Source organism: Chelonia mydas, chromosome 13, assembly GCF_015237465.2.
Source record: "Chelonia mydas isolate rCheMyd1 chromosome 13, rCheMyd1.pri.v2, whole genome shotgun sequence".
Taxonomy (NCBI): Eukaryota; Metazoa; Chordata; order Testudines; family Cheloniidae; genus Chelonia; species Chelonia mydas.
This window is the reverse complement of record NC_051253.2, coordinates 31901271-31928636: the sequence shown is the minus strand read 5'-3', so window position 1 is coordinate 31928636 and position 27366 is coordinate 31901271. Positions and strand designations below refer to the sequence as shown.

At 49.9% G+C, this 27366-nt stretch overlaps 1 protein-coding gene across 5 annotated transcripts in view; it reads left to right on the top strand.

Annotated features, from left to right (window-relative positions):
* Positions 1-26686, top strand: part of CEP250 (centrosomal protein 250) — a 115697-nt gene extending 89011 nt beyond the window's left edge. For 3 of the 5 annotated variants that reach the window (XM_043526721.1, XM_043526722.1, XM_043526724.1), the window contains 11 exons: positions 3340-3499; positions 4299-4623; positions 6212-6339; positions 6610-6730; positions 8047-8201; positions 11620-14040; positions 21013-21120; positions 21456-21611; positions 22685-22798; positions 22917-22964; positions 23605-26686. In XM_043526721.1, coding sequence (XP_043382656.1) covers positions 3340-3499; positions 4299-4623; positions 6212-6339; positions 6610-6730; positions 8047-8201; positions 11620-14040; positions 21013-21120; positions 21456-21611; positions 22685-22798; positions 22917-22964; positions 23605-23898 — 4030 coding nt within the window. In that variant the 3' untranslated portion in view covers positions 23899-26686. The remainder of the gene's footprint in view (positions 1-3339; positions 3500-4298; positions 4624-6211; positions 6340-6609; positions 6731-8046; positions 8202-11619; positions 14041-21012; positions 21121-21455; positions 21612-22684; positions 22799-22916; positions 22965-23604) is intronic. The other 2 variants (XM_037915353.2, XM_043526723.1) reach the window with 2 other exon arrangements.
* Positions 26687-27366: the final 680 nt, after the last annotated feature.

Below are 27366 nucleotides of genomic sequence, written 5' to 3'. Positions count from 1 at the left end.
TGTCTTGTGCACAGAAAGGACTGTGATTGACTTGTGTGCAAGATAGTTATCCCACACTCTCAGAACCTGGAGGGAGTGCCAAAAAGCTCTCCTGGCTCATCTCAGTGTTTTCAGAAATCCAGCTCACAGTCCCAGAAAACCTTGGCAGTTTCAGCCTTGAGAGACTTAGAATAGTGAACCCTCTCTGGCTAATATGACTGCATCAGAATCCCCCATGGTGGTGGACTTTCATCAAGATAGGATCTGTTGCTCAGTTTCTCTTTGAATTGTCAAGTGCACCCCAATGTGTCAGATAACTTGTAACTGTGGCATCTCCAGCTACGTTGGCATTGGAGCCAAACCTGTAGCCTTGTGCTGGATGCATTCTCAGCTGGTCCCAATACCAGTTCCCCATGTGCAGTCACAGCTACTGGCCAAGATGCAGCCTGAGCTGAAGCCTGGCCAGGCGGCTCTGACTCTTTCATACCCAGATCAGCAGAGCAATCTGCAGTGCCTCTGAGGAATGTTAGCTGGCAGTTTGTCTCTGGGCAAGGACTAATCTGTGTGAAGGATGACAGTGATTCCCCACAGGAGGATGAACCTTTGTCCAGTTTACTGAAAGAATAACTAGGGCGATTCATTCTCCTTTGACTCCTTTTCACAGGAAACCAAACTTTGTTTTCCACCAACACCTGGAACAAGATGCTCCTATAGGTAGGGTATCTATGCCATTCCATCCTATCCTCTACCAGTTAGTGAAGCAGGTGTGGGAAAACCTTCATTCTACCTGAGTTACTTCCAGAAAAAACTCTGTCATTAGTACCACCTGGAATTCAGAGTCCGATGCTGAATCTTCATAGAGGAGATCTCCAAGTAAATTGAGTGTGGATAGCAGACGGTCTTCACTGGGCACCAGTAAGATCACCAACACCAGTCGTGATCTAGGATTCATGTCTTGAAGCAGCTGAGATCGAGGGTTTTTTTGGGCCCACCTCTGCAGTATCTGGCTTGGGGTGAATGCTCAGATCAAAGGCATGAGAGCTCAGTATGATATATATACACAGTAGTCACTGCCAAAAAGCATCAACCACAGAGTATGCAGGATCATGAAATCCCAGAGGGACCATGGCAGTGGCTAGGAGGGACTTGTTTGAATTAAAGAAACTTGTTTAGTGTTAGTTGGTTTTCACTCTAAATTCCTGGAGATTTAGGACTAGTAAACACAAGCAGTAGAATGATGGGTACCCATGTCAATCAAAATGAGAAGCCTAGGATGTCAGAGCTGCTGATTACTAACAACAGACCCCAGCTTTCAAGTATGAAAATTCAGGAATTCACTAAGACTTACCAGTCTGATCACATCATCTCCTCCCTGAAATACCCAGACAGAGAGTAACGTCCTAAAGAAAGCTAAACACAACAATAAAGATCCATATTTATTCCAGTTAGATGTTAGAATGATCCCTGGCATGAAAACCAGTAGAAAGATGGACAAGGACTTTACTTCCCACAATACCTCAGTTACAAAGAACACAATTATCAGACACATAGATTAATACGATATGTTAGGGAAGAGTCAACACAGCTTTTGTAAAGAGAAATCATGCCTCACCAATCTTTAGAATTCTTTGAGGGTATCAACAAACATAGATGAGGGTGATCCAGACTTTCAGAAAGCCTTTGACAAGGTCCCTTACCAAAGGCTCTTAAGCAAAGTAAGCAGTCATGGGATAAGACGTGAGGTCCTCTCATAGATCAGTAACTGGTTAAAAGATAGGAAACAAAGGGTAGGAATAAATTATCAGTTTTCACAATGGAGAGAGATAAATAGCGGGGTCCCCCAAGGATCTGTACTGGGACCTGTGCTGTTCAACATATTCATAAATGTTATGGAAAAAGGGGTAAACAGTGCAAAATTTGCAAATGATACAAAATTATTCAAGATAGTTAAATCCAAAGCTGACTGCGAAGAATTACAAAGGAACCTCACTAACTGTGTGACTGGGCAACAAAATGGCAGATGAAATTCAGTGTTGATAAGTGCAAAGTAATGCACATTGGAAAACATAATCCCAGCTATACATACAAAATGATGGGGTCTAAATTATCTGTTACTACTCAAGAAAGAGTCATTGTGGGTAATCCTCTGAAAACATCCACTCAATGTGCAGCAGCAGTCAAAAAAGCTAATAGAATGTTAGGAACCATTAGGAAAGGGATAGTTAATAAGACAGTAAATATCACAATGGCACTATATAAATCAGTACAATTCTGGTCACCCTATATCTAAAAAGAATATTAGAATTGGAAAACGTACAGAGAAGGACAACAAAATGATTAGGCTTATGAAACAGTTGTTTCTTGTCTAAGATGAACAGCCCCAGTCTTTTAAATCTCTCCTCATATGGAAGCTAAGGGGGACATGATAGAGATCTAGAACGTCATGACCGGCATGGAGAAAGTGAATAGGGAAGTGTTATTTACCTCTTCACATAACACACAAACCAGGAGTCACCTGATGAAATTAATAGGCAGCAGGTTTAAAGCAAACGAAAGGAAGTACTTCACACAACACAGTCAACCTGCAGAACTTGTTGCCAGTGGATGTTGTGAAGGCCAGAAGTATAACTGGGTTCAAAAAAGAACGAGATAAGTTCCTGGAGAATAGGTCCATCAATGGCTACTAGCCAAGATGATCAGGGACTCAACCCCATGCTCTGGATGTCCATAAACCTCTGAGTGCCAGAAGCTGGGACTGGCTGACAGGGCTGGATCACCTGATAATTTCTCCTGTTTATTCCCTCTGAAGCACCTGTCACTGGCTCCTGTCAGAAGACAGGATACTGGGCTACATGGATCATTGGTCTGAGCCAGTATGGCCGTTCTCATGAGATCATCTCTCCCACTTTAAAAACAGCAGATACTTTGGGACTGCTAATACAGGGACAAGACTTCAGTGCTAGCATGGGACTGAATGAACAGAATGTCTGTGGGGTTAAGAAAGGGCCAGGCCTTGTCTCCTGCCAGGCTTGACTTACGAGGGCTTGTTAAATATTAAACCACATGGCAAAGAGCCCTGGGTTTATGGAGACCCCTCCTCTACCCCTCCCATCGCGGCACCACTGGATTTACAGAACCCCCCTGTTGTGGTCCCGCCAGGCTTAGAGAGTCTCCCTGCCTTTGCCACAGAGCTGTCCCTGCCCCATCATATTGCCATCAGAGCATCACCTCTCCCCCATTCCAGGCACTGAGCTGCCAGGATTATACAGCCCCCACCCATCACATTGTCATCAGAGTGTTGCCTCTTCCCCGCTCCAGGCACTGAGCCGCTAGGATTACGGAGTCCCTTCTCTCTTTCAGCCTGACTCTGGCCCTGGAGGGGAAGAAGCTGAGACTCAGGACCTTCCAGGAGAGAGACGATGCCCAGCGGAGTGAGATCATCAGCTTGCATTCAGCCATTTGCCAAGCTCAGCAGCTCCATTCTGACCACAGAGGAGAGATACAGGAGCTCAACACCCAGGTGCCCTGCACACCAGCATTCCCTTCCCCAGCAGCACATCAGGCTTCCCCAGGACCAGCCCCACCCTCCCCACCCACTATACACATGTCCCTGTCTCCTCCTCCACTGCTTCCACTCCTGTGACACTGCCTCTTCTCCTCTCACCTGCTCGCAGCCTTGGAGCTATGGTGCTGAAGCCTGGATCTGTCTCTGCCCGCTCTATGTCTTAACCCCCTGATTGCAGATCCTGAGCCCCAGAGCGAACAGCAGACTCCTATGGAGCATCTCAATGCCTCTGTTGCAGTTGTTGGCTCCAGGTGGCTGTGCCTAGCCCTGCAAAGCACCAACTTCTCTCTCTGCTACGGGGAGGCGGAAAGGAGCTCAGAGCTGGGAAGGTGGGAGGTGCTTCCAACTCAGCCTGTTCACCTGGCATCCCAGACACACAACATGAGGGACTGACCATCGCGCTGTTCCTGCCTCCATGTTTTTGTCGGGTAGTTCACCTCCACTATGGCATAACTGGCTGCCCCTCCGGAGCCTCTTTCACCCAGTGTGTTTTTCTTCTGGTTTCTTTCTGAGGGTAAGGGCATGGTGGGGTGGGGAGCAGTAATCGGTGTTTCCCTGTGGGTGGGGAGCTCTTGGTCCCTGAAGGTCCCGGAGTTTATTTCCAATCTGACCTCTGCATCTCCTCGGTTTTGTGCCTTTGGCTGTAGGAAGGTGTCTGCTCAAAAGCAGCTTCCTCCGTCAGACTCTCTCCTCCTCCCTTCCCTCACAGTAGTCGTGCTGAGCCCAAGAGGGCCTGTGTTTCTCTTCTCTGCAGGTCCACTCACTCAGGCAGGCAGTGCTAGAGAAAGAGGCTGGTTTAGTGGCCCATGAGAAGCAGCTATCACAGGATCTGGAGGAGTCACGAGCGAGTGAGCGGCATTTGAGGGATTTGCTGCGGATGCAAGAGGCAGAGGTGTCTCAGCTGCGCCTTAGCCTTTGTAGCACAGAGAGCCGGGCAGAGGCACTGGCTGTGGAGTGCCACCTCACCAGCAGTGCCCGCTGTGAAGCAGAGTCCCAGCTGGCCAGGCTGCACACCATTCTGCAGCATACACTGTGTGGCAGCACTCTGGCAAGTGGAGACCTTGTCACGTGGAGTCCAGGTGAGTGTGGCTGGTGTCTGTGGCAGTGTGTGCTGGAGGCTTACCCCCAGAAGGCCATGTGGATCTGTCCCTAGGCTGAGAAGGCTTTACAGCCTCGTGGAGGAGAGCTGGGGGTTCCCTTCCTAGTCCTGATTTCCTGGCCCATATCGCTTCCCAGTGGCCTTGCTCTGGTTGGGGAAGGCTAGGAACGGTGGAGAACCCTTTACTCTGGTCTTGGCCCAAGAGAAGTCCTCAGTCTCTGACACAGCAATTCTTGGCCCTCCATTCTGGGAGAACAGACAGCATATTACATTTGAAAAGTGTAACACGTTCCAGCCATCTCTGGCCCCCAGAGGGAGTGTCCTTCCACTTCTTCTGGAACTGCTAATTGGGATGGCCCTAGGGCTTGTCAGAGGCTTCCAGGGACTCCAGATCTGCATGGCTGACTTCAATAGCAGGCACCATGGATGATGGGTTTATACAACTTACGGGATGCTGTGCAAGCGGCAAGAAGCACTACAAGCTAGAGAGCCCAGGGCCAGTCATCAGCCCACTTGTGCTGCTGATTGCATGGAGTCCCACATGGCACGGTTGTTAATACTTAGAAATGTATCCTGGGACATTGCTCCTAAAAGCCCCCAGAACATTTTGAATGGATTTGGTAAGGATATTTCATTGCAGCCTCCCTGTCAACATATCAAAAACAGGTACCAAGCCTGAGTGTGAGAAATCCAGGGAGGCAGGGCCGTTTGTGGACATGCCAGTGTTTCTCAGAGCTGATAAAATTGCCCCCAAACCCTCTCTGCTCCTTCTCTTAGGTGCACATGACTCCTCACTGGCAGGTGTTTTCTGGGATGGGAGCCCTTCGGCCTGTTCCCCCCCCCTTGCCTTTTTAGGGAGGACTCATTAGGGCTGTGGGATTGCATCGTGTGCTTTACTCCCCTTCCCCCATTTTTCTCCATGGGCCATTTCTCCCTCCCTTTCCAGTGCATCCAGGGGGGGGTCTCTGACATCCCCTTTCCCTCTGCATGTTACTGCCTCCTGAGAGGAGCTGCTGCTGAGGGCTGGTGGTGTGGGAGGAGACTGTCTCTCCTGGCTTAGTACTGCAGAGCACTCCTGGGTGAAGGGAAAGCCAGCAGGGCTGGATGCACGCCTGGCAATAGCATCTAGTGTCTATAAGAGATTTGCAGCTGGACCATATTTCAGCCTCATTTGCTGGAACAAAGAGGAATTTGGGGCACAGAGCAGAAACGTGGGGCTGTTGGCAAGCATGGGCAGCCTTTGTTTCTAAAGCCAGGAGGGGCATGGAGGGCAGGCCTAAGCCCCAAAAAGCTCACTGCAGAGAGAACTAAGGCAGTGTTTGTGAATGGGGAAGCGACCTCAGCCCGAGGGTGAAATACAGCCCCAGTAGCCATTGGAGAATGCCACATCTGATGTGGCACTAATGGGCAGTCAAGGTAATGTGCAGTGTGTCACCTATTCACTGTAACATCTATGGGACCTGCCCCTAGGAGGTCCCCAAACCCTGCCACATGTAGGAGAAGCTAAGCAGGGCGCTGTCACTGGCGACCCTTTGGCCAAACACTGATCCCAGGGCTTATTTTTCCAGAACAGGATCATGTTTGTGGGCTTACTGGGCCTCAACCTAAGGACCTCCCCATAGAGCTCACAGCAGAGAAAGTGGCAACAGCCTTCCGGGACCTGCACCAGGACCTGAGGCAGACTCTGCAAGATCGGGTAACTGCTTTCTTCAGTGCACTCACTTCCCCTGTCCCTCTGCTGAGCTTAAGGCGCAAAATAAGGTGCTGTGGCAGAGCTGGCTCTAGTTCCCTGTGCCAGTGCAGCCTAGACCTGCTCAATACCCCCTCTGTAGGGATCCCACTCACTACTGCTGCCCGTGTTGGTTCTGGCCCTGCCCTGTCTGAGTCTATGCCCTAGGCTTCCCTCTGTCGGCTCTCCTGGCACCGTGTGTGTGTAGCTTCATACAGCTTCTCCTGCTTTCTCCAGGATGATGCCAGGAACAAGGCTCAGAAGCTGGAGCAGGAGCTGAGCAAGAAGGAGGCCGAGAGGGACTGTCTCAGAGCTCACACCCAAGAGCTGCAGAAGTGGTTGGCCCAAAGCCAGGAAGGTATGGCTGCCCTCCTTCCCACTGTACCAGGCCCACTCTGCTTTATCAGCAAGGGAGTGAAGATGGCAGCTGGGGGAGAGGAAGAGCCACCGTGAGAGCCCACACAGACTGGTGCTCCTGAATAGACTGTGACCCATTGCAGAGAGACAGCCCTGGTTCCCTGCAGTTCTCCTTGTAGTACTTGAAGAGTCCTCTCTTTTCTCCTCCTGCCCTGTGCTAACCTGGGGCATTCCTAAGTAACGGAGGCTTCTCCTCCGTTTTCCAATGCATTAGCTGTCTCCTCCCCCAGGATCCATGCGTTATTGCAGTTGTCAATAAATCATGTGCCTCTGTTACCTTCCCCAGTTTTCTACAATCTGCTGTTTCTTCTTCCTTCTCAGCCCTACCCTTCCTAGTCCTGATACAGTCTCTGAGCACAGGCTGCTGCTGAACCTCCCGCTCTCAGCAAAGTGCTTGATGGAGACACTGTCTCTTATCTCCCCAGTCACTTCTCACACACAACAGCCCCTCAAACAGATGTCACTCTGGGTCTCTCCCTAGGCTATAGCACAGTAACTACTCCCCTACATATAGCTAATTGTCCTGTCTCTCTCACTCTTCCTCACTTACTCTTCCTCCATACCACAGCTATGCGGGCATCTTGGCTTCTCGTCAGTCATGGCACCCTTCATACCCACCAAACACTTGGAATTGTCTGCCTTTCAATGTAATGATTGTCTCCTGTTCCTGTGTAGTGGAACAGAAGCTCCCTATCCTCCTGCCCTAGACCAGTCAGTATTTTATAGGCTTCTATCATGTCCCCTAAGGCCTAGTTGAACAGTCCGAGTCTTTTCAGTCTCTCTCTATGGCAGGGCCCCTTGTTGCCCGTCTTGGAACTCTTTTCTAATTCTGCAACATCATTTTGCAACCTTATTGCTCCCTCCTTTGTGGTAGCAGCTCTTCTGCACCCAGACTTGTCCTTGAATGGAGCTCTACGTCAGTTGGTACTCATCCTTTTCCTTCCTATATATTTTCCTTTTGTAATCTTATCCATCTCAGCTCTCACTATTATACTGATGATGCTCACCTGCACCAGTCTGTTGACCTAATCTTATTGACCGCTCCTTGTTCACTCCGTCTGTCTGTGAACTCTGGTTTCACCTGAACTTCCTTAAGCCAAATACCTCAGACCGAGATACTTCTTTGGGCATAACCCAATCTCCCCTTTGTGGTCTGGCCCCTGGGAAGCAAAGGGCAGTTTAATGGAAAGATTATGGCACTTGCCCAGCTTTGTTTGGTTTTGTTTTGGTTCCTCTTCTCCTCGTTCCCCCTTGCAGAGATGCGGATGGTAGAAGGGAAGCAGGGCTCACTCCAGGCCACACTGCAAGAAGAGGTCATTGCCCTAAAGAAGGAGGTTGTGACGTTGCATGGGGAGGTTGCATCCTTGGAGAGGAGCCTTGAGGGCACCGAGAAGCAAAGAAGGGATGTTGTGGTAAGGCTGGCAGATGGCCCCGAAGTTTTCTTACGTAATGCCCATTCAAGGAAAGCCTGAACAGAACTCTTTTAACACTGCATCCTTGGGACAACCCTGTCCTGGCTCCAGAGCCACTAAATGGAAAACCCCTGCAGTGCCATCTCCCATGTCTATTTTCTAATTTCTGCTGCTCCCCTCAAATTTAGAAGCATTTGTAACCAGACAGAGTGTGCAGACATGGAGCAAGTTTCCCCTATCCCTCCTGCAGCCCCTCTGTCAAGCCCTACTATCCAGTCCTAGGCGTCCCATGCAGTGCTTCTGAGCCACCTGGCTGCTGATCCACAGTATCCTCACTATTCCAGTCTGAGTTCCACCCCTAGAATTCTGCCAATGCATTTCACTTCTATCCACTCACACCCCTGCTGTTCCAGGCATGGGATTTTCATGAGCCACTGATAATCTTCACACACTGCGGAGACTGCTCTAAGGAAATATGGGATTACATTTGGGAGACACAGGCAAGATTTGTTCACTGTGAATATCAATAGCTGGGCAGGCATCTGGTGACCGTAAGATCCCTTTGGTGTGTGCGTGAAGGTGGCTGATATTTTGCGACATCTGGACAGACTTCCGGTGAGTTCTGGGGAGCAGGCTGTGGCCATGGTACATACTAGTACCAGCGACACTGGGAGCTCAGGAAGCTAAATTTAGATTTAGGTACTTCCGTACCTGGTAAGTTTTATAAAACATCTAAAGGAGCCTATCATAGTGTTTAAACAGCACAGCTTCTGCCAAGGAAACCTGTGCCTCCTTAATCTATTAGAATTCTATCATTAAAGTAAAGGGTATAGGAGAACTGGTTGATGTAATTTATTGGACTTTCAAAGTCTTTGACAGTGTCCTTCAGAAGGGGTTGTAAAGGAAATTGAGTAGTCATGGTATGAGAGGCAAAGTGTTGTTATGGATCAGAAATTGGTTAAGGTACTGACTCTGCAAAGACTTCCACATATGCTGTGCTTTACTACTGTGAGTAGTCTTCCTGAGATCATTGGAACTACTCACAGCAGTGAAGTTAAGCACATGCATAAGTATTTGCAGAGTTGGGGCCTAAGAGACAGAAAACAAAGAGAAGGAATGCTTGGTTCACTCTCATAGTTGAAAAAAGTTAACAGCTGGCTGCCCCAGGGCTCTGTGCTAGGACCAGTGTTGTTTAATGTATTAGTTATCTGGAAAAGGGGTGTAAGTACTGAGGAAGCAAAATTTTCAGATAAAACAAAATTATTAAGACTAGTCAGGGCTGGAGAAGACTAACTTCAGAAGGACCTAACCAAGTTACACAAATAAGCAGCATGATGGCAAATGAAATTCCATGTTGATAAATGCAAAGAGAATGTTAAAAATAATTGTAATGCCATTCTCTAAATTAATGGCATGCCTTCACCTGTAACACGGTGTGCAGTTCTGGTCATCCCATCTCAGAGTGTTGCAGTAATGGAGGTGCTTGGTTCAGGACGCATAATGAGAATGATTAGAGACCTGGATAAACTTCCATATGAAGAGAAGTTGAAAGGCATGGGACTGTTTATCTTAGCAAGGAGATGAGCACAGTACAGTAGGCAGGAGGAAGAGGAAAGGGGTCAATGAGGATAGCTGGAGGGGAATGGAATCAGCCAGACGTACTTACAATAGTTTTTCAGTACAATTACAATACAGTTTTTCAGGTTAACTTTTGTACCAGTTGTGATGGGATCCCCGGGTACAGCCTGGGACCACGGGACTGCTGTGCCCCCTTAACTGTCCAGCCCGAGCTGTCTCTCATAATGCTTTGCTAGTGACAAGCAGCAAACCCCTCCAGGTGCTGTTATCACTCAGGATAACCGCATGCAGAGCCCCACACCCAGCTAGATTGTATGAATGCTCCCAGAGCCACTCATGAATCACACAGAGAAAGGCACCAGCTGAATCCCCACCAGCTCCCAGCCTTGTACAACAGGAACGTACCATCTTGCACTGCTCGTCTTGAGCAGTGCAAATGTATTAATTGGTTCACCACTTCATCAAAGGCAAGTGGATATACACTAGCCTTTGCATTCCTGAGCAGATTCACCAGACACTTCAGGCAAACTTACTGATAAAGATAAACAGTTAAATAAATTTATTGACTACAAAACATAGATTTTAAGTGATTATAAGTGATAGGCAAAAAGTCAGAGTGGTTACTAAAATAAAATAAAATATAAGTGCGCAGTCTAAACTCTCAACCCTATTAGCCTGGGCAAAATCTAGATTAAGCAGTTTTTCTCAGCCCACTGGATATTGCAGTTCATAGTACACAGGTTTCACCCTTGAAACCTAGGCCGGTCCCCTCTGTTGGAGTCTTCAGAATGTCCTTGTTGCCTGCAGCACAGGTGGGGGAAGGAGAAAGGCCAAGTATGGGGCCACTGTGTTCTGTTTTATACTCTTAGTCTCATGTGCTTGGAGAGTACAAGTCCAGGCATGTCTGGTGGGCATTTCTGAGACCCCAGGCAAGGCTGAGCAATTCCCCTAGTGTGGCCTTATGCAGGTGAGTCATTGAATTGTAGCTTCCTTGCTAGGCAATGGCTGTTGATGGGTTGTTTGACACCCAACTGGGCATTGCTTACTTTCCTTGGCATTGTCTCTGGAGAGCTAGTATCTAGGCGCTTCCCAAACGCACAGCATATTTTAGTGACAACCATGCAGCACATTCTCATAACCTCATATACGTTGATGATATACATATTTAGATGGAACAGTGGGTTTCAGCAGATCATAACCTTTCCCATGAGACCTCACGTGGCATGCTTTATATGTAAGATCACAATTATATATAAATGAGGAATATGGGGGTTACAGGGCACATTCCCATGGTACAGAATGTCACAATACTCATATGAATAAATACATGAAGTTGCTAGATTCATGTATGTTTGAGTTATGATTCAGGGATTTTTTCCCCATTCCTAATTATCTCTGGTTACGTAAGAGAGTAACTTCACTGGCCCTTCAGGAGCTACAAGCAGAAGTAACTCGCAGGCCTGATCTACACTCCAAAATAGTGCTGTTTCATCAATGATTTTGGCAGAATCAATGGTGATCACAGCTTGCTCATGTGTGCACGTACAGCTGCACCATAGGTATCATCAGCTCAACTAAATCAGCTGTTTAAACAGTGCTATATCCTTGTGTAGACAAGTCCTAGGGGAGAAAGGGCAATTCTTGAGTTTCCACTAGTGATCAAAGAACAAGAAAAATTAGGTGGGAGAGAGAAGCCACCCCAACCGCAAGAGTTATTCCATTAAGAGCCACACTTGCAGAACTTGGGTGTCACATCATCCAGGCAGTAGAGCTACAGCCCTGTTCTGAGATGGGAAGAGTTATCTAGATTTATTTTCAAGTCATTTTCTCTCTGTTTCAGCATGAACGGGACAAGCTGCAAGCAGCTAAGGAGAAACTGGTATGGGAGATGGACCTTCTCCGGGAATCAGTCTCTACCGCTGAGACTCGGGCAAACATAGCAGCAAAGATGAGCCGCTCCCTAGAACAAGAGCTTCAAACAACCCTCTCTGCCCTGAAAATGAAAAGTGAGGAAGCAGAGACTCAGCAGGAGGGAATCCAGACATTGCAGAAGGAGGCTGCCTTGGGGAAGGCTTTGCAGGAAAATCTGGGTCACCTGACTCTTGCCTTAAGCCAGAGAGATGGAGAAATGAAAACACTGCAAGAACAGATTAGAGAGCTGGAGCAGCAGAGAGAAATGCAAAGAACAGCTCTAGATCACCTTACTAAAGACCTAGAGGAGAAGGACAGAGAGGTGGAATCCCAACAAGAACAGATTCAGGAACTAGAGAATCAGAGGGAAATGCAGAAGACTGCTCTAGAACGACTGACTTTAAACCTAGAGGAGAAAGTAAAGGAAATTAAATTCCAGGAAGAGAAAATCCAGACTCTGGAAGAACATGGAAGATCACAAATGAAAGCACTGCTGGAGGATCTAGATCTGATCAAAGCAGACTTGAGAGGAAAAGATTGTGAGCTTATGTCTCAGAGAAAGGTAGCTGAAGAATTGAAAGAGGAGGAGAAAAAGCAGGTGAAGGTTCTGCGCACAAGCCTAGAACACATGAAAGCAATTCTTGGGGACAAAGAGAGTGAGATCGAATCACAGCGGGAGCAGATAAGGATTTTCCAGCAGTATGAGGATCAGCAGGAGGGAGAGCTACAGGACCTGCGGGAGAAAGTAAAACAGATGACCCTCACTCTGACTCAGAGAGATCAAGAGCTTGAATCACAGCAAAAGCAAATTCAGAACATTAAGGAAGAGATGGAAATGAAACTAAAGCCTCTCTGTGAACATCTGGAGCAAACACAAGCAGCCTTAAAAGACAAAGACAGAGAGCTCGAATTCCAAATGCAGCAAATACAGAAACATGAGGAAGAAGCAGAAGGGCAGATGAAGGTTTTACAGAGAGATTTAGAATATGCCAAGGCAGCACTAAAGGAGAGAGATGGAATGATTAAGTCTCAGAAAGAGCAGATCTGGACACTCCAAAAACAAGAAAGAGAAGCTGAGCAACAGGTGAAAACTCTTGACAATCTTGAAGCAATATTAAGGGAGCGAGAGCAGGAAATTGAATCCCTGCAAAAGCAATATGAGGAGCACAAGACAGAGGAGGAGAAGCAGGCAAGAGCCATGCAAGCAAATCTTCAACAAACACAGGTGACTCTGAGGGAGAGAGAGAGGGAAATAGAGGCCCTTGAGGAAGGAATCCATAAGCTTCAGCAGCACGAGGAAGATGCAGTGACACAGACTAAGGCTGTCTTGAAGACACTTGAATATACCAAATCATCTCTACAAGCCAGAGACCAGGAGATAGAGTCTTTGCAAGGGCATGTCAAGGAGCTCTTAGGGCAGAAAGAGCTAGAAGAAAAGTGTGTCAGGAGCTTACAGCAGGATCTAGACAGAATGAGCCAAATAGTGAAGGAGAAGGATGTAGAACTCCTCAAGCAGGCAGAGCAAATTAGCATATACCAGTTTCAAGAAGAAAGCATGCAGGTGGCACTAAAGTCCTGCCAGAACAAAGCAAGTTGTCTAGAGGAAGTTGTAAGAGAGCGAGAGTGGGAGAATGAGGCTCTCATTCAACAGCTCCAGCACCAAGAGGAAGAGCAGGAGACCCTGCACCATCTCCAGCTTATGCAGTCTGAGAAGGAGGAGAGACATCACAGAGAGAGAGAGCAGCTTCTAGAAGAAGCCCTGAACAAGAGGGAACAGGAGATCAAGGCCCAAGGTAAGCAAAAACAACTGGAAGAGGAGGAGGTGAAGGGTCTTCAAGAAAATCTCCAGCATCTCCAGCAGACACTGGCCAAAAAGGATGAGGAAATCAAACACCAGAGAGAGAGAGTCAGGTGCCTGGAGGAGACTCTGAGAGGGAGAGAGCAGGAGCTGAGGACACAGGGCGAACTCCTGAAGCAGCTCACCTCAGCTCTGCAAAGGAGAGCTGGTGAAGGGGAGACCCTAAAGAGCCAAATCCAGAAACTCCTGATATGGGAGACAGAGGAGGCAGCCCAGAGGAAGGTTCTCCAGGAGAGAGACCAGCAGTTGGAAAGGCAGAAGGTGTGGATCCAACAGCTGGAAGAGGAGAAGAAAGTGAAGGATCAGGAACTGGAGCATATGGTGGCTGTTCTGAAGCAGACTGAGAGTGTGGAGATAGAATGGAGGGAGAAAGCACAGGCCTTGGCTTTGTCCCTGGCCCAGAGGGAAGCAGCCAGTAGGACCCTGAGGGAGGAAATGGCTGTCCTACAGAGCATGGTATCAGAGCGGGATAAGGATCGGCTTCATCTTCAGGTAGGCAGTTTGGTGGGTGACTTGCATGAAAAGGATGGCTGTCTGTGTCTGTCTGAGGGATCCATTGGCACTTTGCTTCAAATGACAGATGTTCAGTCCAGAAGGAACCATTATGATCATCTAGTCCAGTGGTCTCCAACCTTTTTACTCCCAAGATCACTTTTTGAATTTAAGGGCAACCCAGGATCTACCCCACCCCTTCCCCAATGCCCCGCCCCTTTCCCCAAAGCCCCACCCCACTCACTCCATCCCCCCCCCCATCACTCGCTCTCCCCCACCCTCACTCACTTTCACTGGGCTGGGATAGGGGATTGGGGTTCAGGAGGGTGTGCGGCCTCTGGGCTGGAACCAAGGGGTTCGCAGTGTGGGAGGGGGCTCTGGGCTGAGTCTGGGGCTGGGGTTTGGGGTGCAGGAGAGGGCTCTGGTCTGGGGCAAAGTGTTGGAGTGCAGGAGGGGATGCAAGGTGTGGGCTCTGGGAGGGGGCTCTGGTCTGGGACAGAGTGTTGGGGTGCAGGAGGGGATACAGGGTCCTGCCTCTGGGAGTGGGGTCAGGGCTGGGGTTGAGCTGCAGGAGGGGGTTTGGGGTGCTAGGTCTGGGAAGGGGCTCAGTGCTGAGGTTTGGGGTGCGGCCTCCTGCCGGACAGCACTTACCGCTAAGGCAGGCTCCCTGCCCAGCCCCACGCTGCTCCTGGAAGGGACCAACGGACTCCTGTGGCCCCTGGGGGGGGGCAGGCAGCACGTGGCTCTGCGCGCTGCCCCTCTCTGCAAGCACCAGCCTCGCAGCTCCCGTTGGCCACAGCTCCCTGTTCCCGGCCAATGGGAGCTGCGGGAGCAGTGCTTGCAGGCAGGAGCAGTGTGCGGAGGGAGACCCCCGCCAGCTGGGCCGTACTGGCCACTTCTGGGAGCGACATGGGGGCGGGGCAGGCAGGGAGCCGGTCTTAGCGGCAGCCCCGCTGTGCCGCAGGAGATGACGATTGACTAAAAGATCCTCTAGGATTGCGATCGACCGGTTGGTGACCACAGATCTAGTCTGACCTCCTGCATAGCACAGGCCAGAGAACCTCATCCAGTGTTTTCTGTATTGAACCTGTAGATTCTAGCTGAGTTAGAGGGAAACTTTTAAAAAGTGACCTCCAATTTCAGTGTAAAGACTTCAAGTGATGGAGAATCCACTACATCCCTTGGTAATCTTTCCAGTGGTAAATTATCACCCTCATATTAAAACTAAACAGAGCTCCACATTGATGGATGTGGGTGCTTTCAGCCGGTCAGCTCTGCCAGGTCCAGGCAGGTTTAACTGTCACACATCTGGTTGTCTAGCAGCTACTGACCATGGACTGCCGACCCCCACCCCTCTGGAGGAAACCAGCCACTTCGGACCAGCCGAGAACCAAGAGTTTTTTGCCTGGGAAAAGGGACAGAGGAGGGAGAAGGAGCAGGTTGAGTGAGTTAAGTGTGGTCTGTGAGAAGCAGGAACGCTGCTGAACTGGCGGCTGTGAGAGGGAGCCTGGGCTCCGGTCAGACTCGGATGGACTTGGCTGTAGCTTCCCATTCTCTATGCTCACCTAAAGGCTTTCTGTGCTGTATTACAGACATTTAACAAGTCTTCTGTTTTACAATGTTGTCTGAGAGTCACTCCAGTCTAAAGAGGTTGGGGATGCATTGCTCTCTTTGGATGTGCAAGTCTCCCTTCAGGGGTCCAGTGCGAGTGGACTCGCTGAGGGGAGCTCACGGAGTGAGGCAGGCATGCTGAAGGCTCAGAGGTGTGGTCCCAGGTGGCGATGGAGGCTCAAAGGGCTTAGCCCCACAGAGAGAGTGCAACCCTTGAAGAGGACTGACACACGAAGGGGGTTCCTCCCAGGAACTGTATAGAGCCAAGGGAGAGAGCACTGGGCCTGTGGTACCATGACAACTGGTAGCGGGGGGTGGGTCAGCAGTCCATGGTCATTAGTTGCTAGGCAGCTACATGTCTGGGTCATTGTGTTTTGGGTTCTCCATGGCTGTGGGGCCCAGGCAGCTAGGCGACCGTCACACCTGGACTTCTGGGTCTCTGCAAAGAGTAATCACCCTTCCCCCACCGTCTGGGTACACATGCAGCAAATGGGAAACTGTGGCACCCACGATTCTCACCCAAAGCACTAGGAGAAATTGGATAGACCCATACCTTCCCAGTCACCTGGGCTAGGGAACCTATTGCTCTGTGTTTGCTGGGCCTCCTGGTGCATGTGCACCTGCTCTGTGTTCTCAGCACCATAAACTTTTGGCAGTTCGTGCATTGTTCATCCTCTGCCACCCAGTTTTGACTCAGTGCAGCAGAACCATTCCATCTGCCTCAGAGCTGATATTGCCCTTAACACTGAAGGTGTGGAAAGGATTTCATAACCCTCCTGGAGGTATTCCAGGAAATATTAAATCTGGCACAAGAACGGCCCAGAGTTTCCCAAAGAACAAAGCCTCAAAACAGAAGCTTGGATCACTAAATGCCAGTGACACTAAATGCCAGAAACACTAAATGCCAGTATTAGATGAGAGTTCTGCCAGTGCAGACCTAGCCCCATCCACTGATCCCAGTCAGGTGGCTTCACCACTGACATGTCCTGCACCTTCACCATGAAGGCCAGAGACCCCAAACTTTGATGTAGTTCATGTGATGCTTCTTGGAGTGCCCAGGACTGAGTCACCTTGTTATCCTCCTGCCTGTAATGAGAAAGAGACTTGCTGATGCTTAACTGTGCTCCCTGACACTACCAGTTTGCTAACCACCCAGTGTACTCAGGGCTCTGCTAGCACTCACTCTGCTTTGCAGGTTAACAGTAGGTTCACCCCCAGTCCCTGAGCCCCTCCTGTAGTATCCAGCCCTGTCACTGGATGGGGGGAGGGTTAGCTCAGTGGTTTGAGCATTGGCCTCTAAACCCAGGGTTGTGAGTTCAGTCCTTGAGGGGCCATTTAAGGTTCTGGGGGAAAAAAAATTGGGGATTGGTCCTGCTTTGAGCAGTGGGTTGGACTAGATGATCTCCTGAGGTCCCTTCCAACCCTGATATTCTATGATTCTATGACACTATGAGAGTTGCTCTCCCCAAAGGAATAGTATACACAACACTTGACTGGTACAACTCAGGTTCAGGTCTTTGATATCATCACAGAACTGAGATATATTTAGAGTGAGAACAATCACAAGTTTATCATCACATGCTAAGATTTCAGAGATAGTGAGTAGTACATATAAAACAAAAGTATAACATGCTTCCTAAAATTTAACAGACTAAGCCAGTGGTTCTCAACTGTGGTCCACCGCTTGTTCAGGGAAAGCCCCTGGCATGCTGGGCTGGTTTGTTTACCTGCCATGTCCGCAGGGTTGGCTGATCGCGGCTCCCACTAACCGCGGTTCTCCGCTCCAGGCCAATGGGGGCTGCGGGAAGCGGTGCGGGCCGAGGGATGTGCTGGCCACCATTCCTGCAGCCCCCATTGGCCTGGAGCAGCGAACCGCGGCCAGTGGGAGCTGCGATCGGCCAAACCTGCGGACGCGGCAGGTAAACAAACTGGCCCGGAGCGCCAGGGGCTTTCCGTGGACAAACGGTGGACCACAGTTGAGAACCACGGGGCTAAGCCCTTGTCTAAAGTAGTTTTATTTCACCTAAAGCAATCTCCCAATATGTCCAACCAATCTTGTTGGGAATCCTTTTTCATGAATGCAAAAAAGCATTGTCCTTTTTTCTTCCTCAGTGAAGGATAACAAAATGTCTTTTTTCTTCTCCTTATACTCTCCAAAACTCATTGTTTTGTCCCCAGAGTCAGGACAACCTCCCTACCCCCTCCCTGATGTGCTGGCTCCATGCTGTCTTCACATCCTGATGATGATGTCATATGCAAATAGGTTTCCATTATGTTGGCTTATAATGCTTGTTTTACATGTGAACCAAGGCAGACTGATGAATATACATCCTGTGTCTGGTGAAAACCTGCTTGTCAACCCTGCTTTGATTTAGACTTTATTTTCCTGTACATCTTTACAACTTAAATATCATCTGTACATATATCTCACAAAGATTATGAGGATCGGTATGACATAAGCTTTTATTAGGGACCTCACATGACCCTGTTTGGTCATACTATGAAAGCATTGTGAGTTTGTCAGGTCTAATAGGAGTTTCTGTTGTAGAACAGTGAACCCAGCACCAGCTGGCATTGAGATAGTCTCAGGTCACAGTTACTTGCAATCAGTGTGCGTCAATGCTTGCAATCAGTGTGCTCCAGGGACCTCCAGTCCACTCAATGAGAACACAAGAATGACCATACTGGGTCAGACCAAAGGTACACGTAGCCCAGGATCCTGTCTTCTGACAGTGGCCAATGCCAGGTGCCCCAGAGGGAATTAACAGAACAGGTAATCAAGTGATCCATCCCGTCGCCCATTCCCAGCTTCTGACAGACAGAGGTTAGGGACACCATTCCTGCCCATCCTGGCTAATAGCCACTGATGGACCTATCCTTCATGCATTTATCTAGTTCTTTTTTTAACCCTGTTATAGTCTTGGCCTTCACAACATCCTCTGGCAAAGAGTTCCACAGGTTGACTGTGTGTTGTGTGAAGAAAAACTTCCTTGTGTTTGTTTTAAACCTGCTGTGTATCAATTTCATTTGGTGACACCTAGTTCTTGAGTTTTGAGAAAGAGTAAATAACACTTCCTTATCTACTTTCTCCACACAATCCAGTCATGATTTTGTAGACCTCTATCATATCCCCCCTTAGTCATCTCTTTTCCAAGTTGAAAAGTCCCAGTCTTATTAATCTCTTCTCATACAGAAGCTGTTCCATACCCTAATCATTTTTGTTGCCCTTTTCTGAACCTTTTCCAGTTCCAATATATCTTTTTTGAGATGGGGCGACCACATCTGCACACAGTATTCAAGATGTGGGCGTACCATGGATTTATATGGAGGCAATGAGGCAGAACCTCTGCCCAAAATGATAAGGCAAGAGGTGCCAACATGGCCTTGCCATAGGCAGCTCCATTGCTGGATTCGCCCTTTCTGTGTTCATGGGGTAATTCTGGGTAGCAGTATATGCTTGGCCCAGTCACTCCTGGTGCTCTGAGAGTCCTGCCTTGAGGACTGCCTTTTCATTCTGCCTCCTCAGGCTACGTGCTCTTGCTGCCTTGCAGCATTCTTTGTGCTGAGCTCTGATAGGTGGTGCTCCTGGCACAGAAAACTCTGGCTTCATCAGTGCGGCTCCCCCCTACCCCCTGACACCTTTGCTGGTGGCTGCGGTGCAGCCAGTGTCAGTGCTTTGAGAGGCTCTGTCTTCACTTCATGATCTAGACAGTTTGGCCAGGGCTGGCTGAGGTCAGTGCGAAGAGGAGCCGGGTGATGCAATATCTCCTGTGGAGGAGCTCCAGGACTGCAAGCTGATGGGAGGATCTAACCTTACCCATGTGTTTGTAAAAGCTGGTGCAGACAGCAGAGTCTGAGCTGAAACCAGTACATGAATTAGTAATTACTTGGGCTAGGAAATCCTGTCAATAGGGCTGCAGCACCTTTGCTCCTTGCTGTGGGCTGGCTGGCAGAGACTGTGTGGCATATCCCCTCAAGCTGCTGCCCAGTCTCAATTGAAGTACCAGAAAAAGTATGTCCATTTTTCCTCCGAGAGTGAGGTGGTGGAGGTGGCTATGAGTAGGCTGGCAATACACACCGTGCTGCCCCACTGCACAGCAATGGCACTGAGATCCATTGGGATGAAGGGTGTACCTCACTGGCTGTGACCCTTCACGTTCAGGACTAACAGACCTTCATGGCTCTGCTGTCAAGGATCAGACCACCTAGGACCACCTGCTGGCCTGCTCCCTGACTAACTGCGCTGCTAGGCAGCCAGTGGGTCCATGTAGTGTGGTGGCAGTCGTCCCTCCCTCTCTGGGTCGGAGGGGGGCCACACTGCCTCACTACATCACTGGGTTCCTGCCTAATATCAAGGGAATTAGTGAATCAGGTGCTAGTGCCTAGACCCGCTCAGCAGGGCAGAGCACCAAACAGTCTGGGCCCTGGGCCCTCAGACAGGACAGAGCAAGCCAGCAATCTGTCAGCTGTGCCCTCAGGCAGGGCAGAGCTAACTGGCAAACACGGGCTGTTCAGCCTAAAGTGGAGAGGCTGCCACCCCAGGGATGGAGTTGGCAGCAGGGGGTAGTGTTGCGGTTTAATGACAAGACAGCACAAAGCTTTAAGCAAGCAAGCAAGCTGGTTTGCCAACGGGCTTTTGCCTGTTAGCTTTTTATTTTTTATTTATTTTTTTTTATTTTTGCGTATTATATTTTTCAATAGATAAAAGGAATACATTGGCTTTGTTTAACATTTTTATTTACCAATTTTTATTTACCGCATTCCTTGCTCTTGGGCCTTGAGCCCAGTTTTGGGAGGCTTCCCACGGTTTATGTCATCTGGGCGAGATTCCAAGGTTCATGCCCTTGGATGGAGCAGTGTGTGCACTGCTCCTACACTACACTCCGGCTGTGCCCTGAATGTTGCCAAGTGCATGAACCTTGTATGAATCCTACAGGGCAGGGGGACCTGGGCCCACCCTACTCCACCAGGTCCCAGCCCAGGGCCCTAACAGTGGCGGCGTGTTCTGCCACTGGGTCAGTCTGGATCCAGCTGAAACATGTGGACACCAGCACTGACAGCAATAACCAGACTAAACTCTGGCTTCCCTGGGCTACTCCTAACACAGTTCGGACTGGGGCTCCATTGTCCTGGGTCCTCTGCCTCATTGGGGTATTCAGCCACTGGCAGTCCCACCAGCTCCTCTGCGGACTCAGTCTCCTCCGTGGTCATGGCGCTGCCCAGCTCGGCAGCAGAGTCAGAGGCCTGCAGCGAGCAAGATATGTCTGCCTCACTGGGAACAGCAGTGAGTTCCCTCTCCAGCCGGGGGCACTGCAACCCTAACTTCCAGAGGATGATCTGTGCTGTTTGTCACTCCTACAGGAGCAGCTTGCTTCAGCTCTCAGAGACCTAGAGGAGAGGGTTCCAAACAAGGCTCTGAATGGAGATGTGGATCTGCTGCTTAGAGAGGAGAGAGCAGGGAAACGGCAGGTGAGGGAGGGGAGAGTGGGCAGGGCACGTGTACGCATGAGAGAGGAGAAGTAAGAAGTGTGTATCTGGCCTGGATTAATTCTGCCCTGGTCCTAAATCACCAGTGGTGGATGTGCTGGAGGGTGGCCCCTGAGCCCTGTGGGGTGCTGGTGCCTATGCTTTGGGAGCAGAGGGAGCGACTGATGAGCATTCCCCATCAGGAACAATGTGCTTCTCTGTAGGCCTCCCTAGCCAGCTTTGTACAGATTCCCCGCTCTGAGCATTTGAGGCAGCATGACTGCTGCCATACCCATATGGCACAGGCTCACCGAGACTCTTCTCTGTACATCCCCCAGGCCATGGGAGAGGATGAGGAGCAGGTGGCAGCAGGGGTAGAGAGGAGACTCCTGCAGCAGCGGCTGGAACGTCTGCAGCGAGCTGTCGCAAGGCTGGAACACGACAAAACTGAGCTGGAGCAGCTCAACACCCAACTCAGGAGGACTCTAGAGCAGGTGAGCCAAGTTCCTAGCGCCCCCCAGCTCCCTTTGGCACTCTGGGATGACAGCACCCCTGTGTGCTCTGGCACTGCCTGCCCACCCCCACACACTCCAGCACTGCCAGTCCCTGCCCTTCCGACCTGCCCATCCAGGCTCACCAGCACCACCTGCCCACGCCCTGCGGCACCACCCGCTCTCCAGCACCGCCCACCCACGCCCTGCGGCACCGCCCGCTCTCCAGCACCGCCTGCCCACGTCCTGCGGCACCGCCCGCTCTCCAGCACTGCCTGCCCACGCCCTGCGCACTGCCCACTTTCCAGCACTCCAGCACCTCCCGCCCACGCCCTGCGGCACCGCCCGCTCTCCAGCACCTCCCGCCCACGCCCTGCGGCACCGCCCGCTCTCCAGCACCTCCCGCCCACGCCCTGCGGCACCGCCCGCTCTCCAGCACCGCCTGCCCACGCCCTGCGGTACCGCCCGCTCTCCAGCACTGCCTGCCCACGCCCTGCGCACTGCCCACTTTCCAGCACTCCAGCACCGCCTGCCCACGCCCTGCGGCACCGCCCGCTCTCCGGCACCGCCCGCTCTCCAGCACCTCCCGCCCACGCCCTGCGGCACCGCCCGCTCTCCAGCACCACCTGCCCATGCCCTGCGCACCGCCCGCTCTCCAGCACCGCCTGCCCACGCCCTCTAGCATTACCCATGCCCTCTAGCATTGCCCAAGCCCTCCAGCACTGCACTCTCATGCACTCCAGCACTGCCTGCCCATTGCACCCGCACACACTCACTCCAGCATCAGCTGGTCTTTCCCCAGTGTGAAGCCTTTTCTGCCCTATTTCCTTCCCCCGGCACCACCTGGAGGTAAGTGCCTCTGAGTGAAGAATTCAGAGTAGCAGCCGTGTTAGTCTGTATCCGTAAAAAGAAAAGGAGTACTTGTGGCACCTTAGAGACTAACAAATTTATTTGAGCATAAGCTTTCGTGAGCTACAGCTCACTTCATCGGATGCACCTTCTCTGCCCACCTGGTAGCCCAGGTTATTAGCTCCCTGGCAGACTGCTGTGACCCTTTCTCTGTGTCCTGCGTGCAGGTGGAGCGTGAGCGGAAGAGGCTGAAGAGGGACCGTGCTGGCTTCTCACTGCCAGATGCCTGTGGACTTTCCGTGTCTGACTCTGGGCAGAATAAGGTACCGACTTCAGGACAGGTCTGAACAGGGAGGGGAGCCTGAGCATGTGACCCTAGCAGAGTCCCACCTGCTCTGGTCTAGTCCTGCCCTAAGCAGACTGAGGACTAAAGGCCTTCTCTTTGCATTTTCTTCCCAGGAGGAGGCCCGGACTCTCTGTAGGCAACTCGCCGAATTGCAGAAGCAGGTTAGGAGTAGAAAACCTCTCATCTAGATGGTCATATCTGCACCAGTGGGGCACAGCTGTGTGGAAACTCCTAGGAATGGAGGCCTGGGAGGGGCCTGATTCTGAGGGGGCTTGTCGCACTGGGCCAGCCCTGGCTGTGAGGGGGCTGGTAGTGCTAGGGCCCAGGGCAGGTGAGGGAAGAAGCAGCTGTGATGGGTCTCAGTGCCAGGCTGGGCAGAGCATTGAGAGCACTCATAGCACTGGAATCCCAGACCGAGTAATGTGTGGCTGTGATGCGGCTTGCAGTGCTGAGGCACCAGGTGGGGGCACAGCTGGGAGGGGGTTGTAGCACTGGGGTGCTGAGCGGGGTGGGGTGTGGCTAGGAAGGGGTTTTAGCATTGGGGTGCCGAGGGGGTGTAGCATTGGTAGCACTGGGATGCTAGGCCGGGCAGGGGGCTGTGAGGAATCTGGTAGCACTGGGGCACTGGGTGAGGTGGGACATGGCTGTGAAGGGGCTGGTAGCCCTGGGGTGCCAGGTCGGGTGGGGCATGACTGTTGGAGAACTGATAGCACTGGGGTGGGATCTTGAGAGAAGCAGAATGCCCGGCAAGTCACTTCTTTTCTTTGGCCCCTTGAGCTCAGCCTGTTCCTCTTCCTTCAGGTGTCTCTTCTGCAAACACAGCTGGTGCTGGAGCGGAAGCACAAGCAGGACTACATCAAGTGCTGTGCAAAGACCAGCCAGGAGCTGTCGGGCCTACACCAGGAGCTCTCTCACTCCTTAGCAGCTGTGGCCAGGGAGCCCAAGGCTGCTGTTCTAGAAGCAGAAACGCGGAAGCTGGATGAATCCCTGAACCACAGCTTGGCCTTGGTGGCTCTAGAGTGGGATGGCCAATCTCCTGAGAAACACCCTCTGAGTTCCACTCCCAGAGCAGCCCAGCGGAATGAGTTGAGGTAGCAGGATCAGCGTTCAGCAAATGGGTCACAGCCAGAGCAAGGTCCAACCCTATGTGTGGTTTGGCAATGCCATTTTCAAAGGTACCATGGACAATAGACTCTTGCCCACCTTGCAGAAGAGTCATACGTGGTAGTGGAAAAGGTGATGATTGTCCCTTCAAGAGCCATCCCTTCCATTTTCATGGGCCAGACCTCCTCAGGGTCCACCCTGTCTGCTAACGTGGCCGTGACTTCTTGTAGCCCCATCCGAATACCAATCCTCAGGAACATTGAACCACATGGTTGGTTGTTGCACATGGGAGGATGGAACCAATAAGAACATGGGTATTCCCCCTTCTTCACAGCCTGTGTATCCTGGGGAATGTCCCTAGAGTGTGCAGAGACCTGCTGCAGGGAGTGAATTCAGGGGTGTGGGGTTGTGTCAAAGTTGAGACCTGGGGCAGGGTGGGCAATAGTGCTCATTATGGAAACACCATAGGCAGCAGTGTTCACCATGGAAACTTTCCAGCAGGACTGTGGTAGGGGATCAGAGGCTGGAGCTGGCCTTGGCAGGGCTCAGAGATTTGAGGTGAGCTGGATAAAGGCTCTCGGGTTGACTGGCAGCAGCAGATTGGTGGAATTGTCCTTTTCTGAAGCATGATTGCTGCCTGCCCCAGGAATGTTGCTGTTACAAGGTGCCCCCAGAGATTGCCCTCCTGCTGCTGGGAGAGCTGCTTCCAAATGACTTTGTACGGTTTCCCTTTTAGTGAGAGCTCCAGCGGGATCTGTATTTCAGCTTTTACAATAAAGTTATTCCCTATGAAAGAGGGTTATTTTCCCTTGTTTCGTCTTTTCCCTCTATCAAAAACCTCCTTCCATGTGGCTCCAGTTCTAAAAATATCCTTGGGGCTTTCTCTTCCTGACCTGCACTTCAGTGCCAAGAGATGGGCGCTGTCCTGCAATGGACCTCTTCCTTGTGCAGTTTGCTTTGTGCCTGGCTGAGCTGTGAGGAAGCTGGGCAGAAGGGGACAGCCCCTGGAAACCTCTTCCCCCGCACATTCCCTGCCCTGCTCCCCACTGCAAGCCAGCTGTTTGGTGCCTGTGCTGCAGGAGGGAATACCACAAACTCAGCATGGGAAAAGGCAGCTAAGGCACCTCTGGAAAATAATCCAAAACACAGAGCTTCAAAAGCAAGTAGAGAGCTGGGGTGGAAATGGCAGATAGCGGCTGGAAACTGCACAGACTCACTGGTGCAGTTTGTAGAAGCCCTGAGGAGCAGTGGCAGCAAGGTCTGGGCTCCACCTGAGAGTTACACCAGTATAACTATTGGCTGGGAGATGATTTTTACGAAGATAGGTATCCTGATGCAAGCCCTAGTGTGGGTATAATTATATTGACACAGCTGTTGCCCTTCCTGTATGGGAACAGCTATACAGCACCTTTATGCCAATATAACTGAGTGCACACACGGGGAGTGGCGTCCCTTGGTACCTAGTTACAGTGGTACAACACTCCCATGTAGCCAGGCCCTGGGGAAGACAGCTCAGCCCTGGAATCCTGTTCTGTTTGGAAGGTTTTTCATAACCCCTGGAGCGACAAGCTTACTCTTTAAATGAACGCTTAGATTTGGTCAAAGATGATGGCTGTTGCCCTGTGGGAGAGTAGCGAGTTGGTGCATTTTCTTAAAGTGTTTGCATAGACTTGCATTTAACATTTATTTTGGTTTAATTTTATACACTTTTCTTTTATGTGCTTGGGAAGTAGTGGTTGTTAAAGCTTGCACTTCTAAACAGTTAAAAATGGAATTGGTATCACAAGCAAATTAACTCTAAAAAACTTGGTAAAAATTCTGTTAACAACTCTTTTGCTAAAACAGAGTGCCCAGCAAGGGAAAGCAATTCACCTTCTCACAGAAGATTATGAGTATCTATTCCAGCAGGTAAGTATTACATTTAGTATAAAATATTAGTAATGCAGCTCAGGTAAAAATGAATGTCTACACAACAATAGCAAAATTATAGCTTGTGTTATAAAAGACTTGGTCCCTATTACATTGTAAACACTCTTCATTAATCTGTGTATGAAATTTGAGTTACTAGAAACAAAAAAAAACGTAAAACAAAAAAATGTATGATGTTAACTAACTTAAGCTGCTTACGGTTGCATCCCACAGACCAAAGACGCCAGAAAATGTCACAGCACAAAGACACCAGAAGATCTCAGTATACGGTGAAGGAAGGAATCCCCAAGCATCAAGAAAAGAAAAATGAAGTGCTGTATAAATAAAAAGCTGGTCAAATACACCTCAATCTACCATATATGGACATTAAGTTGGCAATCAGCTAGAAATCCCTTTCAGTTCATTTAAACTTGGCTACCCTGTAAAAGCAACGGTAGTCCTGCTGTATTGTGTTAGTGCTGTACATCGTTTACAACGTGCAGACCATGGCTAAACTGTGTAACACACAGGTAAAAATCAACAAACGAATGGCAGCAAACAACATGAAGGCAAAGAAAAAACAAATTGATAAAGAAATTAAGTTACACAGTAACTACAAATTGGGTGACCAAATTCCCTGGTAGTACCAGGGACACTTTGGGGTCCGTGACACTGCATCCTAAGTAAGGCCCATTTTATTCAGAACAATCTTGTTCAGTGTCTGGGTACCAATACTAACTGCTGACACAGCAGCATTTAATAAATTGGTTACTGTCCATTCAGTAGATTACCTGAAAGACAGCATCCATAAGAAACAACTAACTCCATGTCAGCTACTGGTGTATCACAGAGCAATGCAACCAATAAAACAGAGGCTAGCTGCTCCTGTTTCCTGCCCAGCAAAGCTTACCGGAGGGTGACAGCCAGCAGTAAGGGTAACCTGTAACATGAATGAACAGTACTGGGTAAAAAGAAAAGGAGTACTTGTGGCACCTTAGAGACTAACCAGTTTATTTGAGCATGAGCGTGAGCTACAGCTCACTTCATCGGATGCATAGCATATCGTGGAAACTGCAGAAGACATTATATACACACAGAGACCATGGTCTCTGTGTGTATATAATGTCTTCTGCAGTTTCCACGATATGCTATGCATCCGATGAAGTGAGCTGTAGCTCACGAAAGCTCATGCTCAAATAAACTGGTTAGTCTCTAAGGTGCCACAAGTACTCCTTTTCTTTTTACGAATACAGACTAACACGGCTGTTACTCTGAAACCTGTCAGTACTGGGTAGTAACTAATTACAAAATAGTTATCTATAAAGGCCTCATTTGTAATGTCACCACTTCAAATTTCTGTTTTACTTCTCATATACATAGCACTGTGGGGCACACTATAACAATACCTATCCCAGTATTTCAAAACACAGCCTCCTACCAATCATAATACAGGTGATAACTGTAACTGCCCGACGAGCAGTGTGTTGCTATCTGCGGTACCAAAGTAAAAGTGCCAGACTACAACACCAGATTGGAAAAGAATTGTTATGC